At 37.7% G+C, this 18074-nt stretch overlaps 1 protein-coding gene across 1 annotated transcript in view; it reads right to left on the reverse strand.

Moving 5' to 3' along the window:
- The window catches only part of ascc3 (activating signal cointegrator 1 complex subunit 3), a 294060-nt gene that overhangs the window by 111370 nt on the left and 164616 nt on the right, over positions 1 to 18074 (reverse strand). Inside the window, exons 12-13 of the mRNA XM_065246358.2 lie at positions 15234 to 15410; positions 15076 to 15147 (exon numbers count right to left, since the gene is read on the reverse strand). Of these exons, the coding sequence (XP_065102430.2) occupies positions 15076 to 15147; positions 15234 to 15410 (249 nt within the window). The remainder of the gene's footprint in view (positions 1 to 15075; positions 15148 to 15233; positions 15411 to 18074) is intronic.

Below are 18074 nucleotides of genomic sequence, written 5' to 3' on the forward strand. Positions count from 1 at the left end.
CGTTCTGTGTTCTCGCAAAGCTTCTGAATTTGTTCTTCCGAGGTCGCCTGGTAAGACTGATCTCCACGAGAACGCAAGTCCGTTCTTTGCGTTCTTGGATTGAGAAACAGCCTCTATTTATAGTTAACATTATCATCCATAGTGTGAAAGGGTCTTTAGTCATGTCTACAGAGATGTGCTCAGCTCTCAGGTACTGCTGCGTTCTGTACCTGGAAACACAGCCAGCACTTTTTGGCATTCATCACAATTGTTTGGGTCTGTGGATAATTGCTATCTAATTAATTCATGATTGCTAATTTAAGAACAGCCTTCACAAAAAACCCACAAACATGTCCTTGACCACCTGCCAACATATTTCTCACCAGCACTCACCACAATCTGCTCATCCTCGGAGAAAGAGAGATTTAGAGAGAGGGGCTGTTTTGGGATGAAATAATGTGGTACTTTAAAAACCTCAAAAACAGCTTGAGCATCACTGAGATGAAAACTCATAACACTTCAAGAGAAATGAAGGCCATCATACTTCATACAAGGACTTCATACACTGAGTCATATTTTAATGATCTCTTCTGGATACTAGGATCCAACAATAACCGTTTCAAACCAAATTACTGTACATCTACACCAGTGATGCACTGAAAAGACAATTCTGGGTCGAAAATCAAAACTACAAAGTTGGACAAAAATAAAAAAAACTAAATATTCTTCATTTGGTTCCGTGGAACTAATACATTTAACAGAGTTTTATTACAGTAGCATTGTTAAAACTAAGTTTAATGTAGATACACAATCATTTGAATGAAAAACAAAAGGCAAGACCCATCATGACCATGAGCCTCTGTTCTGCTTTTGTCAGTGGTCTTAAAATGAGCTTCAGTGACATCATCACCAGCACAATGTCAGTCCAGCAGATGAAACAGCGTGCCTCATTATAAATTACAGAAACCGATTATACAATTTTCGTTGTATCACTAATCTAAATAATGCCTGTTAAATGTTTTGCTACAAACAGGATTTATGTGCGCGCGCGTGCATGTGCTCCATGCAGCCAGGTCAGCAGGGGTTGGGGGTCGGGTCTGGGGCTCAGGATAATCGCACTTGGATACGGTTCTGTATAGTAAAATGTGAGTGCCCCATGACACACACTCTGTAAATACGTTGGATGATTTTCCCCGCAACGCTGTCAGGAATACACTCACCATCAACAGAGGCTATGTTTACATTAATGCGTTTACCTTTTAAAATGCATTACTTTTGTCACGTTTACGCCTTTCATTTACACTACACCACCGTTTTCGAGCCTCATAAACAGATTCGTTCGTAAATGCTGCAGACCTTGTTTTAGTTTGAGAACTCAGACGGTGCGCTGCAGTGTAAATGAACGTAGACGGAGTCTTATGTAAACGAACAGCTGATGTTAATGTGACAGCGCATCATTTTCAAAATAAAAATTATTTTTATTCAGGTAAATGGAGGTTTGCAACGGAGGTTTTGCAAAAATAGTAAACATCTACCAACTATTATAAACACTATATCAGATTGTTTTAACATGTATCCTTAGATAATGTCTGTTTTATATTTATGTTTGAGTATTATTGGGTTTGAATATTGTTGCAATGTTGTTTATGTTTTGTTTAAATTTAGTTAGCTTATTACGAAAGATAGACTGTAATTTTAAACTCCATAAAGGGCGTTGTAAAGGCCAATATGAAGGGAGAATTGTACAGTAATGGGTCAGACATTATTTTCGAGTTTAATTTAAGTTTTGTTTGCTACTTTAAATGAACTTCGTTTCATATAATTTGTCTCTTAATTTTAATCGATGTTTTGTTGATAAGTTTTGTGGATATAAATTAATAAAAACAATAAAATCAACGTCATATTAATATTTAATGCTCGTTTAGCCGATTGTGTTTTTTGCTATTTCTGTGTTGCTAGCGGAGGACGTGCATGGACCTCGCACACTTTTAAAAATTAACGTCATATTAATTTTTAATACTTTAGCCGGCCACGCTTTTTGGCGGAGAACGTGTGTGAGGAAACAGGACAAAGCGACAGGTAAAGGAAGCAAAGTTATTTGGTGTTTTTCTACAGTTAGTTCGTACGAAAAAGTCCAAATGGACTATAAGATCATAAATATGAACTGCGAACAATGAACTATTATAAATATAACAGCGTGAATTGGTTGAAGAGGAACTCCCTACATTAAAGCAATAAGCATTTCTGTAGGCTAAAGCTATACTTCATCTCTTTTTATGTTTAATTGAAGTTTGCATTTGCTGACATTTATTTTTGCTTCAAGTTCGCTACTGTTTAGTACTGTTCACTTGAATGCTTTCTTTTTAAATCATAAAGACCTTTCGGTTTATAACATCAACATTAACGTATTAATCATATTAATATGTTGTGGGGGGAGCTAGAACAATATAAGACTTTCACAAACACATTTTTATAGGTTCAAAAATAGTGTCTGTTGTAGTTGCCGGCAAATGAGTCAGGTATGAATTTTTGTCAATATCGCACACCCCTAGGTTGCATAAATGCGCAAAGGTAAGCTATTATTAGAGTAATAAGTTATTTTACACTTTTATGCGCATGCCCAGTTACGTGTTTGGTCATGTTTCATGCGTTTATGGTCGTGTATAGTGTGAATAAAGATTATTTTTAAAATGCCGGTATAAACGAGGATCGTTTTCATTTTAAAATGCCGTTTTAAAACGCAAATGCTCTAATGTAAACAGGGCCTGAATTTGCTCGGGAAAGCTACGGGAGGCAGGTGGACTTTGATCTGTCCTAAGGTACCATGTCCTGAGTACTTTCCTTTATCTTCAAACACGCTATTATTTCAACTATAACAGTTTTACTTGACCTTTGTTTAAATGAAATATTATATTCAGTTTATTTTGTAATACTGCTATTCTTAGTAAATAAATCGTAATATTAGTTACACTAGATATCAGGTGCCCCGCCCACTCCTTGTCGTTTTTCACACAGTGTCCAAGGCCATTAAAGTTGCATTTTTCAAAATGATAGTAAAGTAGGCCGGAGCTAAAACAACGGGGGTTCACGACCCTTTAAGTGTGTTTAAGAAAGTGATCAAGTTCACGTAACATATTTTGTCTAAAATAATAAGTTCGACCATACGGTTATGCTGCAAGCTGTGTTATATGGGGGGCACTGCTGCCTAATACCCCCCCTTGCGATGGGCCAGCAGAGCTTACAACACTGAACTGATATACATTTTATTTACTGAAATATGTATGACATCAGAGTCACTGTACAACCATTACTGTACTGCTCTCCTGTTTAAAACATCTAAAAGATCATACATTAAATATATCTGGAGCAGCTTTGCCTGAAGCATCAGCAATAACATTTCTGAGTAAAAACATACTGTTCTTTAAATGATAAGCATTGGATAGACTAGCTGTCAGTGATATTTATTGTAATAACACTTTCTTGCTCACAGTAACTTTCATGTGGTTTTTGATGAGATCTTCACCATGTACTGAGATACAATTTGAGAGATATTTGTAATGCTAAACATTTGGATAACAACATTATAAGACTTGATCTGATCTGAGAACATATGAGAAGCTCAGCCGCAAAAGCCGCTAAACTCTATCTCTGTCAAAAAAAAAGATTTTACGGGTTTGTTTAACGTTCTTTAAAGGGTTTGATGATAATGATAAACTTAAACATAAGGCAGCCACCCGTGTCTCTAGAAACTCCTGGTGTGAGGAACTCTGTGTAACCGGTAAACCTCTATAGACTTTCTAATGTAATAAAATATTTGTTCTCTATAGTTTCTGTGAGTGCTTTTTGACCTGACCATATTTGCTACTCCACAGTAACACAGGTATGGGCTAAATGGATGTATGTATAGCAGAACAAGCTTCCAAAGGCTTAACCTCCTAAGACCTTTTTTTGTGGTTTGCACCATTATACTTAATTCTGTTTAACTGGAACCTGTTGTAAGCAAACGTGGACAATTACACTGCTTCATGTTCAGAGACAAATATTTGGTTATTATATTTATTGGTTCTTCCTAACCCCAAAATAGCTGGAAGAAATCTTAAAATAGACAAACCAAAGCTCAGGTCTTATGAGGTTAATTGTGTTTTAACACACTTTTGTACCACACAGGGACTCAAAAACACCAGTGTTAAAAGGGGTTAAATAATCATGACATAGCTGTATTACAAAAAAACCTACATCTTAAAAGCATCACATTACATGTATATACAGACAATATCACTTTTAGTAAGCCACTTAACTGTTATACACTCACCTAAAGGATTATTAGGAACACCTGTTCAATGTCTCATTAATGCAATTATCTAGTCAACCAATCACATGGCAGTTGCTTCAATGCATTTAGGGGTGTGGTCCTGGACAAGACAATCTCCTGAACTTCAAACTGAATGTCAGAATGGGAAAGAAAGGTGATTTAAGCAATTTTGAGCGTGGGATGGTTGTTGGTGCCAGACGGGACGGTCTGAGTATTTCACAATCTGCTCAGTTACTGGGATTTTCACGCACAACCATTTCTAGGGTTTACAAAGAATGGTGTGAAAAGGAAAAAACATTCAGTATGCTGCAGTCCTGTGGGCGAAAATGCCTTGTTGATGCTAAAGGTCAGAGGAGAATGGGCCGACTGATTCAAGCTGACAGAAGAGCAACTTTGACTGAAATAACCACTCGTTACAACCGAGGTATGCAGCAAAGCATTTGTGAAGCCACAACACGCACAACCTTGAGGCGGATGGGCTACGCAGCAAAAGACCCCACCAGGAACCACTCATCTCCACTACAAATAGGAAAAACAGACTACAATTTGCATGAGCTCACCAAAATTGAACAGTTGAAGACAAAAAATGTTGCCTGGTCTGATGAGTCTCGATTTCTGTTGAGACATTTAGATGGTAGAGTCAGAGTTTGGCATAAAAAGAATGAGAACATGGATCCATCATGCCTTGTTACCACTGTGCAGGCTGATGGTGGTGGTGTAATGGTGTGGGGGATGTTTTCTTGGCACACTTTAGGCCCATTAGTGCCAATTGGGCATCGTTTAATCAACTGAAAGATCTAAAACATTTTCTAAAATATCCGAAAATGTGTTTGTCTGAAAAACGATGGACATATGCAACTCGGACAGCTTGGGGGTGAGTAAATCATGGGTTTAATATCGTTTTTGGCCGAACTATCCCTTTAAGTCTCTTTGCGGAGTGATTGAAAAACAAAGAGTTTGCGGCGCCGCCGTCGACCCCAGAGTGTTAAATGCCACGGCCTACCTGAGCATTGTTTCTGACCATGTCCATCCCTTATGACCACCATGTACTCATCCTCTGATGGCTACTTCCAGCAGGATAATGCACCATGTCACAAAGCTTGAATCATTTCAAATTGGTTTCTTGAACAATGAGTTCACTGTACTAAAATGGCCCCCACAGTCACCAGATCTCAACTCAATAGAGCATCTTTGGGATGTGGTGGAACAAGAGCTATGTGCGCTGGATGAGCATCCCACAAATCTCCATCAACTGCAAGATGCTATCCTATCAATATGAGCCAACATTTCTAAAGAATGCTTTCAGCACCTTGTTGAATCAATGCCACGCAGAATTAAGGCAGTTCTGAAGACGAAAGGGGTATACGTATGTAAACACAGTATTAGTATGGTGTTCCTATTAATCATTTAGGTCAGTGTATATGCAATAAAAACTGTAGCTTAAATAAAGCATACACATTTGATTGCAACTGTATATAAATCTACACTCTAAGTGGGCGTGCACATCAAAGCTTTTATGCCCGTGGCTGGCGGCATGTTTTCAATTGTTTCCAATGGAAGCTCTGCGTTTTTTAAATAAGCCAGCAGCTAGCAGTTTTCTTCCGTGTTTTCCGCGCTGAATGCTGCGCGCCAAGAGTGGAAAAATATTCAACTTTGTATGAAAAGCTCCACTCAATGTCAGATCTCACACGGCCGTCCAATTACAGGGGAGGAGGGGTGGGACATTACCACAGCAACCAACCGGCTCACAGCTGAGGTATCAGAGCTACCAAAGCACCCAGCTGATAAAAGCTGGCGCCCAGCTGAAAAAACAGCTGGCATTCTGTGTCCTCCAGGCGTTTTCACCCGTGTTTAAAAGTTTTGGTGTGCACAACCCATAAGGGGCGGTACACACCAAAGCTTTTTTATGCACCTGAAAACACTCAACTTTCAACGCTCTGCGCTGAGCGAGAAAAATGCAGAAAACATGAGCTGACCGCGGCCGTAGAAGCTGTGGTGTGCACGCCACCTAAGCTTTTACCAAAGCTTTTATTCCCGTGGCCGGCATATGTTTTTTATTTTTCATATGGAAACGCAGATTTTTTCCGAGCTCAGCGCTGAGGTCAGAGAGTGGAAAAATATTCAACTTTGGGTAAAAAGCACAGCTTGTCAATGTCAGTTCTCACACAACCGCCCAATCACAGTGGTGGGGGGTGGGACAAATACCACGACAACTAATCAGTGCATCGTACAATGATTGATAAACAAAGCAGAAGTATCACAGCTAAAAAGCTGCCAGTCAGCTGACATAAAGCTTCCAGTTGGCATCTGCCAGGCGTTTCAGACGTGTAAAAAAGCTTTGGTGTGTCCTGCCCCTAAGAAAGGAAGTGTTCATTTTTTACACATGTGAATGTGTAGTTTTAACACAACAATTTTAAAAGTGTTATAAAGACTCTCTAGCACAAGAATGTTCCTCTTCATATATGATGAATAACACGGACTAGCAATAGCAAATAGCTAATCATGACATAGCTGTGGTGTAAAGTACAGGATATGAGATATCTCCTCCAACCTTCTGTTTCAATACATCACGCAAAGAAACAACACTGTGCTGGAGAACTTTATATGATCTTTGGGAAAACTATTTCAAACCAACACCAACTTATCATGAACTCATACAGTACATATCACAATTCACTGTACTTAATCTGACTATAAAGAGACTTAAAAAAAAAAAAAATATAAGAAGAAAATATACTTTGCGGAAATAGTTTCTGAATGACATCTGCCTTATATTAAATAAAAAACATTTACAAAAAGGTTGCATTTATAATATACAACCTTATTGTACAGTGTTACCAATGAAATAAGCAGCTGGAGTGACTGTCAATGGTCAACATCAGTAATACAGAACAACACGTCTTTTGTGGGCGCAAATACATTATTTTGAATGTAGCTATGTGGTAAATGCACTCAAATAGAGAGTGACACAGTCGTGACAGCTCTTTTTTTTGGGGCGAGGTGGAGCCGCATCCAGTTAAATATACTTCAACTTTTCAGAATGCCGTGTCGATATGCGTTGGAAAGAAGGAGGGAAGTGTTGCAGTTATAGATGCAAAATGTGTACCATCCCATAGAGATATAAATCTCTTCATTTAACTTCTGTCCATCCGTACGCCACTCCAGCATGCCAAACACAAATGTGTGTGTACAGATGCAGTACAATCAGACAAACTGTTCATCTTGTAAACATAGGCATTGAGATTGAATTGAAATCTCTCTTTATATTCCACCTCGATGGCACAGGTAGAGAGGAGTTCTCCTCCATAGAGACCTCTGCAGCAAATATTATTTATTAGACTTTTTCATCATTGCCGAGCTGCGAACGAGCGGCCTACAGTAACCGCTGCCGATGGAAGCGTATAAAAAGCTCCATCTGCCTCCTGTCTGGCAAACGCTGGGCCGACAGGGGGGCTAAGGGGGCATTTCATAAAGAAAATTCAATCCATCATGCTCCCACATGAAATTAATATATGTCACAGCCACTTCTGACAATTTAATATCAAGCTGAGAGAAAAAGAGAGAGCGAGCGGGCGAGAGAGAGTCGCTCCCCACTGCACCACACTGGCACTGTGCCTTAAATAGAGAGCGACCTGTAATCACTTCAGCTTTAGCTTATAAAACACTTCACTATTCTCTTATAATCTCAGAAAGATTGCACGTTTACTTCTTAATACAATGCAACAGTAAACAGCAAAGTTCAGCCGTTTGAAATGAAGCAGAAGGGAAATTAAAGCAATGTTCTGAATTAAATACAAAACAAATTAAACTTAATAAGAGCCACTGTCATGTGTTTGCTGTGAATGTTTAACAGATTATTGACAGATTATCTCTTATATGAAATTTGATTATTAATATCTGATTTAAGACTTTTGCAGACTTAAAAGAGCAAATGGATGTTATTTTGTGAATGCTTGGCATGGATACTTCAGCAGCGTGGATTTATGACAGACACAAAGTTTCATAGTAAAAATATGAAGTGTCATTATGAATGTATGATGGGTTGTGATGTCATTTACACCCCTCACACATATTATTGTATTGACTATTTTTAGAGCAATAACTACATTAAACAAAGCATGTATATTAGATATGTTCAGTGTCATGAATAAAACTGCCCAGATGAGTTGATTCAACTTAAAAAAATAAATAATAATAAAACATACTGTAACTCGCTGCCCTAAAAATGTCAATTTTGTCTTGTTAAACAAACAACTAAGTTAAATCTACTTAAGATTGCCGAACAGGAAGTTCACTGAGCGTAAAATGTCTCGTTCCAGCAATATATTCTTGTTAGATTAACATTTCCTGTCAGTTAAATGGTCAGTTAACAATATAACTTATTTCACACGTCATATTTTACATAGTTTTATAAATGTTCAGAGAACTCTTCAATCTTTGCCTCTCGAAAAAAGGCCACCTTGCCAAGCAAAGGAAACCTCAAGCAAAGCAAAGATTTCAACTTCACACCAAGACTTCATCACTTAACACTTAATACACAAATCTCAATAATGGTGATAGTAATCAATTCTCATTGAGTGAATAGATAAGCTCTTAACTTCACCACATAAATAATAAACAACAATGATAACAAAAACAACTGCATTAAATAAAGACAAACACTAAAACAACACAGTTGATTTATGCATGCTGAAATTCATGATGGCTAAAATTCAAATACAGAGATTTAAATAAGCTAAAATAAATTAAATTAAACTCAAAATTTCTTGTAGAATGAAGAAAATCGTGCAATTCGTGCATTAAACTAAAACACTTGAGTAATGGTTTTATCATTGCTGAGAAAATAACACGTTTATGGATGTTTATGTCTTGTAACATGTTTATGGTAAAGGTATAAACTGTGTGTCTACATGGCTTTTACAACATGTTGGATGCTTTTTACTAATAAAAATACCCTTGTCATAAGAATGTCATGGGTAGTTTATATTGTACTGGTTAGATCCTACTCTGAATCCGGTTATAATCAGTGCCCCAAAAAAAGCATTTTGAAAAGTAAAATTGTTCCCAGTTTTTGCAGAGTTTAGCTCCAACCCTAATCAAACACACCTGAACAAGCTAATCCAAAACTTCAGGATCACTTGTAAATTATAGGCAGGTGTTTTGGAGCTGGGCTGGAACTAAACGTAGCAAGATAGTGGGTCCCCAGGTGCAGACCTATGCCGTAGAGGAACCATTTTTGGCTGAATGGTTCAATAAAGAACCTTAAACACATGAAAAACCTTTCTGTCACATAAAAGGTTTCACTTTGTAGTGAAAAAAAGGTTCTTCAGATTAGAAAGAAGTTAGTCTACACAGAACCTTTGAGTAAATGGTTCTTTGAGGAACCAAAAATGCTTCTTCTATGGCTAAGTGCTAACCAACACTGACAGAGCTTTACTTTCTTCAAAGATTCCTTAGAGGTTGTGTACACCAAAACTTTTAAACGCGGCTGAAAACGCCTTGAGGATGCCGAATGCAAGCTGTTTTTCAGCTGAGTGCCAGCTTTCTTCAGCTGAGCGCTTTTACAGCTGTGATACTTCAGCTGCGAGCCGGTTGGTTGCTGTGGTAATGTCCCGCCCCTCCTCCACTGTGATTGGGTGGCCGTGTGAGAACTGACATTGACGAGCGGAGCTTTTCTCCCAAAGTTGAATCTCTTTCAACTTTCGACGCTCAGCGCCGAGCGCGGAAAAAACGCTGAGCGCCGGTTTTCAGCGCGGAAAAAACCCGCTAGCTGCTGGCTTATTTGAAAAACGCCGAGCTTCCATTGGAAACAATTGAAAACATGCGCCGGCCGCGGGCGTAAAAGTTTTGGTGTACACAACCCCTTAGTGTAGTGTTTAAGAGCCAAAATTGAGTCATTGTTTACACTTGTGTTGTTTAGATCCATTATGGTTCATCTGTGAACATCTTAATAAAAACATGTCAAGACTTTCATAAAATAATGAATTAGATTTAAGTCTGCTTTTTACCAAAACTGCATTTAAAAAAAAAATGCAGCATCTTTGTCAAACCAACATATACTTTTATGCTACTTAAAATTAGTAAAAAAAAAAATAAGTTAAATAACTTCTACTATTTTTTTATAAGTTATTTCAACTATTCATAGGTCAGAACTTAAAATAGTATGTTGAATTGACTTGCAAAACCAAGTTATTTTAACTTCATGCTGCCTTTATTTTTCAGCGTGCAAGAACACTTGAAATATTCAGCACAAGTCACATGGATTTATATTTGAGAAGATTGTGAAGAGGTGGTCACCATTGATGATGGTCAATCAACCAATAAATAATAAAAAAATACATATATACATTTATTTATTTATAAAAATCTGTCAAGGATTTTGAACACTGAAGACACGAACCCAAATGCAGACGTTAACGACAAAGGAATTTATAAATTAAATAACAGGGTAAACAGGGAAAACAAAACCCACAAGGGGGCAAAACAAGACAAGGGAAACACGACACTAAACTGACACTAAACTTAACAAAACTAACAATAAACTTTTCAAACATAAAACAAGCAAAGACTTCACCAAACTCGCACAGGAACCAACAGGATATGTGAAAAGACGAACGTGCACAGAACAGCAAACACAAGGACAATAAATAGGGACAAAGTAAATGACATACACCTGGAAATCATTACAAGTAAGAGATCGGGGAAAAAGTGACAAGACCCGGGAAATGCGTGGTCAGAATAAACCAATACTAAAACCACGCCTCCCCCACAAAGAACATATGTACTGTCAGAACCCTGCCATGCTAAACTAGATCTAAATACAAACAGGATCTGGAAGGATTCTGACAGAAAGAGGATTTCAATGACACAAGGGTGAGTAAACAATGACTAATCGTTCATATTTGGGTGAAGAAAGACCTTTTACCCAATTATAATGGTTCAGGTAAACTGATGTTTAATATCTGAGGATGAGACACTTTTCGAGATTTTTAGAGTTGTAAAACAGTGATATAAATAAACACACCTGTCATCACAACACAGCTGTCTACAATTATCCTCTACATAACAAACATCTCTTAGCCATTAAAAATCACCTAACTCAGCTTCTTCTCTGTTTACTATGCACCTATTAAAAGTGTTATTCACAATATAGAGTTTGGGTATACACAAGTAACCAGAGATAAAGTTCATCACAAAGTTCATCTGGACAGTATGTCTGATGCTTTGGTATTGACTAAATCTTTATCTGTTAACCATGCAGTTCTTCATCAGTACAAGCTTATCTTACACCATGGCCATTAACTTAATCCCTGTTCTCAAACGTAAGACTATCTAGGAGACTCCAAACAGTTGGACCAGTAAGCGCAGCTACATGTGTAACTCATGCAACCTTGGGGACGAGAAAGATCATGGGCAGCATCTTAAAGCCACACATACACAAAAAAAAACATGAATAAATCAAACAGAAAATGCATTTGCAAGGTTGGGAGGTGATGCAGTGGTAAGAGTGCGGTTGTCCTGAGATTTATGAGATTTAGAAATTGAGTTCAGGAAAAGGCAAAGGGCACGTTACACCACAGCAGAGCGAGACTACCGCAGAGCCCCTGACCTTCAGCGCTCCAATGCAGGCCCGATGATTTTCAATTAAACCTTACTAGGACGGCCTTGTTCGTGGCCTTTCATTGCATTTCTCCTTGAGAAGACTGAGCATACTTCATAAGACAAATGGTGATCAGGATCACAGATCAAATGCAGCGATACATACAAAAGAATGGAATGATGATAGAAGCCATAATGCTGACTGGTGCCAGCAGGTCTACCACACTGCTAGAACTTACATGAAGCAAAGACACACCGTTAAATAGCAACTGAACACAAAGTGGTTCATTTAAAACAAATGAATGGAGTCTGGATTGTGGGAGAGTTTGGACTGGTAAGGTGGATAAATGAGGTTCTGAATTGGGTTGACGTGTCAACAAACTGACGATGCGTTTACAGCTGCCTCACTCACTGTTGCACTTTTCTATGAACCACCAGGGGGCGACGTGAGCAATCAAGTCAAAAACAAACACAATGAAGAGGATAGAAGTCGTCTTTGAACATCAGAACTTACTTATTCTTATTCATTTAGCTGACGCTTTTATCCAAAGCGACTTACGATTGCTATATATGTCAGAGGTCGCACGCCTCTAGAGCAACTAGGGCTTAAGTGTCTTGATATATAAATATAAGAACATGAATAAAACAACACTCTCTTAAATATGTCTTTATAGACCCTTTTACTGTTTGTACACAATGATTATGTGGCAACGTATGCACGTGCATTTTGGCAAAGGAGGAACGTCAAGAATCAGCAGTGTAGCAAAACAAACAGAGAAAGTTATCAAACTTTTTTAACACAGCTACCAGATCCGTGTAGTGGAGCGGAGAGAAGACGTTATCAGATGACCAAATATAAAGTTGCCGGATACATATATACGTATATTAGTATATTATATTAGTGCAACCTAACGCAACAACCAGACATTTTGATGCTGGGAAACTGTTTTAATAAACTTTCTGTGTTGCTAACACGTTAGAACCACTGGGAAACAACACCACTTCTGTTGCCCAAATGCGCACGCCGGCATACTTTTTGATCATGTGAGCTGTAAAAGTCTATTAAAAATTATCATTTCATTAACGTTTTTACTAAACAAGCAGTACAGACATTTTAAGGTTTGTATTTAATTCCTCGTCCAGTTGTTTATTCAATTCAAATGTAAGCCAAAATTCTGAATCAAATGTAAAATAATTTGTGTGTTAAACTGCAAAGTTTCCAGGGTTTCCCGCAGCATATTTCAGTTAAGGCGGCCGGCCTAAGCTTGGAAACCCTACCGCATTAACTAACTTGTCCAAAAAAAACGCGCCACACGGCCGAAATAAGAAAGACGTGGTCCGGACCGTCACTGTCTGGAGGATAACTAGCCAGTTGATAAAAAAAATATCTATCATTTGCCAGACATTCTACAACATTTGCTTTAGTTTGTGTTTATTAACCCTTTAGTTTCACTTCATAACGCAGCTATTCCCATTAGAGGTATCTGTTAAAAACATAAAAATTCATTAATAATCTAGTATGTGTTCATTTTTTGTCATAGTTTCTTCAAAATTAAGTTTAATTTGAGTGTTTAATATTTTATTTATTTATTTAATTAAAATATTAAAATTTTCATCATGAAGCATACGCCCCGCCCCTTTGATTGCCACGTCCTTGGCCCCGCCCACCTGCCCAACCCTACCACCTTGACTAACAAATTTTTTGCGGGAAACCCTGGTTTCCATACTTTACTTCCAGAGTGTCAGCTAAATAGTATATGCATTGTTTAGCATGGATTGATCAAAGAGATACGTCACAGGCTTGCCTGTTTGATCATTTTCGGATGCAAAGCGGTCGCAGTTAAAAAAATTGCTGTGCACACCTCCACGCAAAATGGGGTCTCGCGCACCCAACGCGCACGACCACCCACTCCGCGTTGACGTCATTTTTGCGGCGCACACATATCTTAAGGTTTAAGACTAGAGTTTGAGTAGAGGTTATAATCCAGGCTAGACGAAAGGTTCGAATGGGCAAGGATACAGAATTTAAAGGTGCCAAAGAATGCATGTAAATAATATGTTAAATTGTTCTCTGACATCTACATAGAAGTGGTCATGAATAATAATGTTGAGCTCTGCTCTGATTGGCTGTTTCTCAGAGCAGCTCCTTCTGTAGGTCTCTGTGTGTGCAAAAAGACCTTATGTTTGAGTCTGTATCAGACAAAGATACAGATTTTGAGGAATAATCAATTATTCAAGACATTTGACATTTGTTATTGGTAAGTTTGTGTTTTTTTCAGTATGGACCTGGAAAATTGTAAACTGTAAGCTAGCATATAGCATAAATTAGCATATAGTGCTAACGCAGAAGTCACAACTTTGTTTTAGCATTGTAACAACATTGTAATTAATTTAATGTGTCATTTAATGTTGGGGTGTACATCTCGACTGTGACGTCAGTTTATGTTATGTTGACATTGGTCTGTTTTCCAGTGGTCTTTTACATGCACGACGTTCACATAAGAGGGAAACAATCGTTTTTGAGGCTCACAATATTACTCTTATTATTCATCTATGCCTACGTCAAAACAGTTTTACAATCTACGTCACCTTTAAGTCAAATATTTAAAGCCAAGGCTCAAATGTGTGGTTTGGTTAAACATGGAAAAAGTAGGAGAATGGGTTAGGAGTGGATTAAGGATCAAAGACCGATAAAAGGACAGGACAGTTTATCAAAGATCAACAGTTAATGTTTAAACTAAGACAGTAGTCAAAATGTAGCTTTGCAGGCTGTGGTTAAGAATATCAGATAAGAGCCGTATTCAGACGGGATTACAGGGGGGACCTCTGAGAAAATCGTGCTTCTCAGAGGTCCTCTGTGTATTTAATCCCTTTCGAATCGGCCATGTCTGTGTTTTTCTCTCAAAAAAAGTCAAACATCACAAACAGGTGTATCCAGAGCACACAATCTTCAGCAATGTCCAAACGCACCAAACAGACACTCCCACCTCTGGAATAGCCTGTAAATTAAAGTCCCATCCAAATCGGTACATAACATCACAGACAGCGTGGGGGACACTTAAAAACTCAAATATTGTTTGGAAAACTAATACCATCCGAATAGTGCTAAGGTTAGGAATTAGGATTATGATCAGGGTTAATTGAGGGGCATGAGGCAGGATTTAGGAGTAGGGACATTACTGTACCTGGTGTCCTGCTTTGATCTGCTGTAGGACTTTATCATAACACACTTCCTCCATATCATGAAGTTGCTGGATCTGTGACAACAAACAAATAGTTTTTCCATTATTAGAAATAGAATATATTTAGATTTTATCCTGGCATGTGTTAAAGGGCAGGATACCTTATTTGTGGTCTTGATGCCCACAAAGCTTTGGCCAAGTGGAACAGGACGAAAACGACCATCAAAGTAGAACAGTCCAATGAAAGGGTTCACATGCAGGAAAGATGCCACATCCAGATAATTCGGCAGAGTAGCAGAGAGGCCGAGTATGCGTATCATACTCTGTGTCGATTCGACCTTAAGAGACATGGAATAAAAGATAGTATTGAGTGCACTCCATAGACAGTAAGTCAATGCACCTTTATTTACATAAACCTTCAAAGCAGTTTTACAATGATGCAAATTTCAAAGCACAGCATGTATAACACAGAAAATAGATCATAACACAAAAATTGTTGAATTGAATGCGTGTCTAATAGACCTTTTGCAAGTAGACGTCACAGTTACGTCACTGCAAGCTGCATGCGCAATGTGATGGCAGAAAAACAGTGGAAATGAATGAGACACGAGTGAAACGAGCAAGATAACTCATTAGAAAAATGTCTTGTTGTGCTGTCAAGTGTCAGAATAGGAATGCCAAAAAAAGATGACCTTCATTTTTATAGTATACCGTCATCGAAGAAACCATTTGAAGATAAACGTAGGTGTTTATGTTTGCAATAAGCTCTGAAACGAAAAGACTGGTGTGATGAAATCATTTGGAAATCTATGAATAATTTGAATAGAAAATATTTAGAGAAGATATCCGGTGTTCTGTCAAAGTCTGTTCCCTCTATGTGTTTCTTATAGCATTTTCATCATGTTACGTTTATAATTTATTTAGAAGGATCAAAGATTTGAATGAGTTCGTAACATCAATAATATCACAATTTATTTAATGTTTCATATTTTTTCCATTTCTTATTACTTATTTTTACCTTCTATCTTAGCTTATGTTTTCTTCCTGTTTGTTCTAAAATTATGATGTTTACATACTTAATAAATATAGCACACACACACACACACATGATGTAAAGTGTTATTAATATATAAACAGGCCAAAGCATATTAATTTGTATGTAAACAAAATAGTTTTATAATAGTTTTAGAGCAAATACGTTGGCTATAAATGTAAATAAGAAATAATCGAAAACAGGAACATTTTTAATAAATGATATTATATATAACACATGATAGTATTGCTCTGATATGTACTTTAGCGATTCATACTGTAAAAATAATTGATTTACCAATAAAGAACAATACATATACATTACATATATGCACATATATCAGTAGCCAAGCCATTTAAACTTTTATTTATCTAAAAAAATAAACATAACGTGACAAAAACGCTATGACAACCATTAAACTAAACATAGGTGAAACAGACTTGGACAGAACACCGGATCCATAAAAATCAGTTTAATGCTAAAACACTTCACAACCCTACTGCGGAGCTGTCACTTTCTGCCACCAGTTGGGCTCCGCCCACAAAACATCTCTGTTTGCAAACACGCAAAAGGTCTATACTGAGCTACAGGCAAACAAACTAAATAAATGGTTGAATTTAAGGTTTTCATAAAAATAAGTAAATTAAGCCCTTGTCTAGCGATTCCAATGCTCCAAATAGTCTAAAATGATCTTTATTTGTATCGTTTTGAGAAGGGTGTACCTTCCTAAATAGTTCCTAATACAAAGGATATGTGTCCATCAAAAGAAAAGCACTTGGGTCTGATATTTTGGTTTCGCTTGTAAACATGCAGGAATGAGAAATAAAGTGCTTGTTTGATGTTAAAAGTGTTATTAAGCAAATAAAAATATCTATCTTTACGAGTATTTATGCAAAGATAATCTGTTATGTCTTAAGTATATGTGACCAGTCACGGAAAGTAGGGACACAAGTCGGATCTGGGCATTTTGAGTTATTCACAGATTCTGAAAGTGCAGTTTCTAAGCTTTCCAACGATGTGTAACACATGGAAATCTGATAAGATTTGGAGAAGTTGTGGCCATTTGAATATAGGAACTCAGAAATACTCAAACCGAGAAAATCGAGACGAAAGGGACTCTTCTTTTCAGCTGGGGGAGACAATAGGGCTCATTTACATCTCATTTAGCTAAGCCATGCCCCCTGTAAAACCCTTTTTGAGATGTTCTAGCATCATATGTAGTATTTTATGACCAAATGACAACCCGCAAAAATAAACATGACTCTTTTACCTTTGTGGGGATCACAAGTTGAATCCAGTCTGTTTCAGATTATCCAATGACCATATTTGTCCACAAATGCGTATAATCCGTGAAATATAGATTGTTTACATCCGATTTCGCATGAATGTCTGGTAATACAATATAATATATAATCTGAAGACTATTTAAATCGTAACATGTAAGGGTATATGAGCTTACACCCCGTTAAACACATGAACCCGCCTTCAAAGTTTGTATTTAAAATAGGGAAGTAGTATAATAATAGATCATCCAAACAGCGCCGTCGAAAACGTGACATCCTTTAGAGAGGTTACCAATGGCTCGCTCGTTCCTCCATCAGCCAATGACTTCATGGAAAATATTGATAGACAAAACATGTAGCCAATTATATGAAGAATACAACGATATCTGTGTAACTTCTGTGTGTTTGGACTCATGCTGCGCTGCAAGAACTGACATACATATGACGTCAAAGTACCGCGAGAGCGAGTCGAAATTAAACTACTCCGTAAAGTGCTCTCGCGGTACTTTGACGTCATCCGACTGCGGCGCCACATAAAGTGAGTGACGCGGCTGACGTACGATGCGGCTGACTGTTATTCGTTCCACCCCAGCTTCTTTTTTTTTTCTTTTGTTTTGTGCGCCCGAGCTTTACAGTCTGGGGAGACGCAGGCTATAAGTTTGAAAAAAAAAAAAAACTTAGCAAAC

Source organism: Paramisgurnus dabryanus, chromosome 13 (genome assembly GCF_030506205.2).
Source record: "Paramisgurnus dabryanus chromosome 13, PD_genome_1.1, whole genome shotgun sequence".
Taxonomy (NCBI): Eukaryota; Metazoa; Chordata; class Actinopteri; order Cypriniformes; family Cobitidae; genus Paramisgurnus; species Paramisgurnus dabryanus.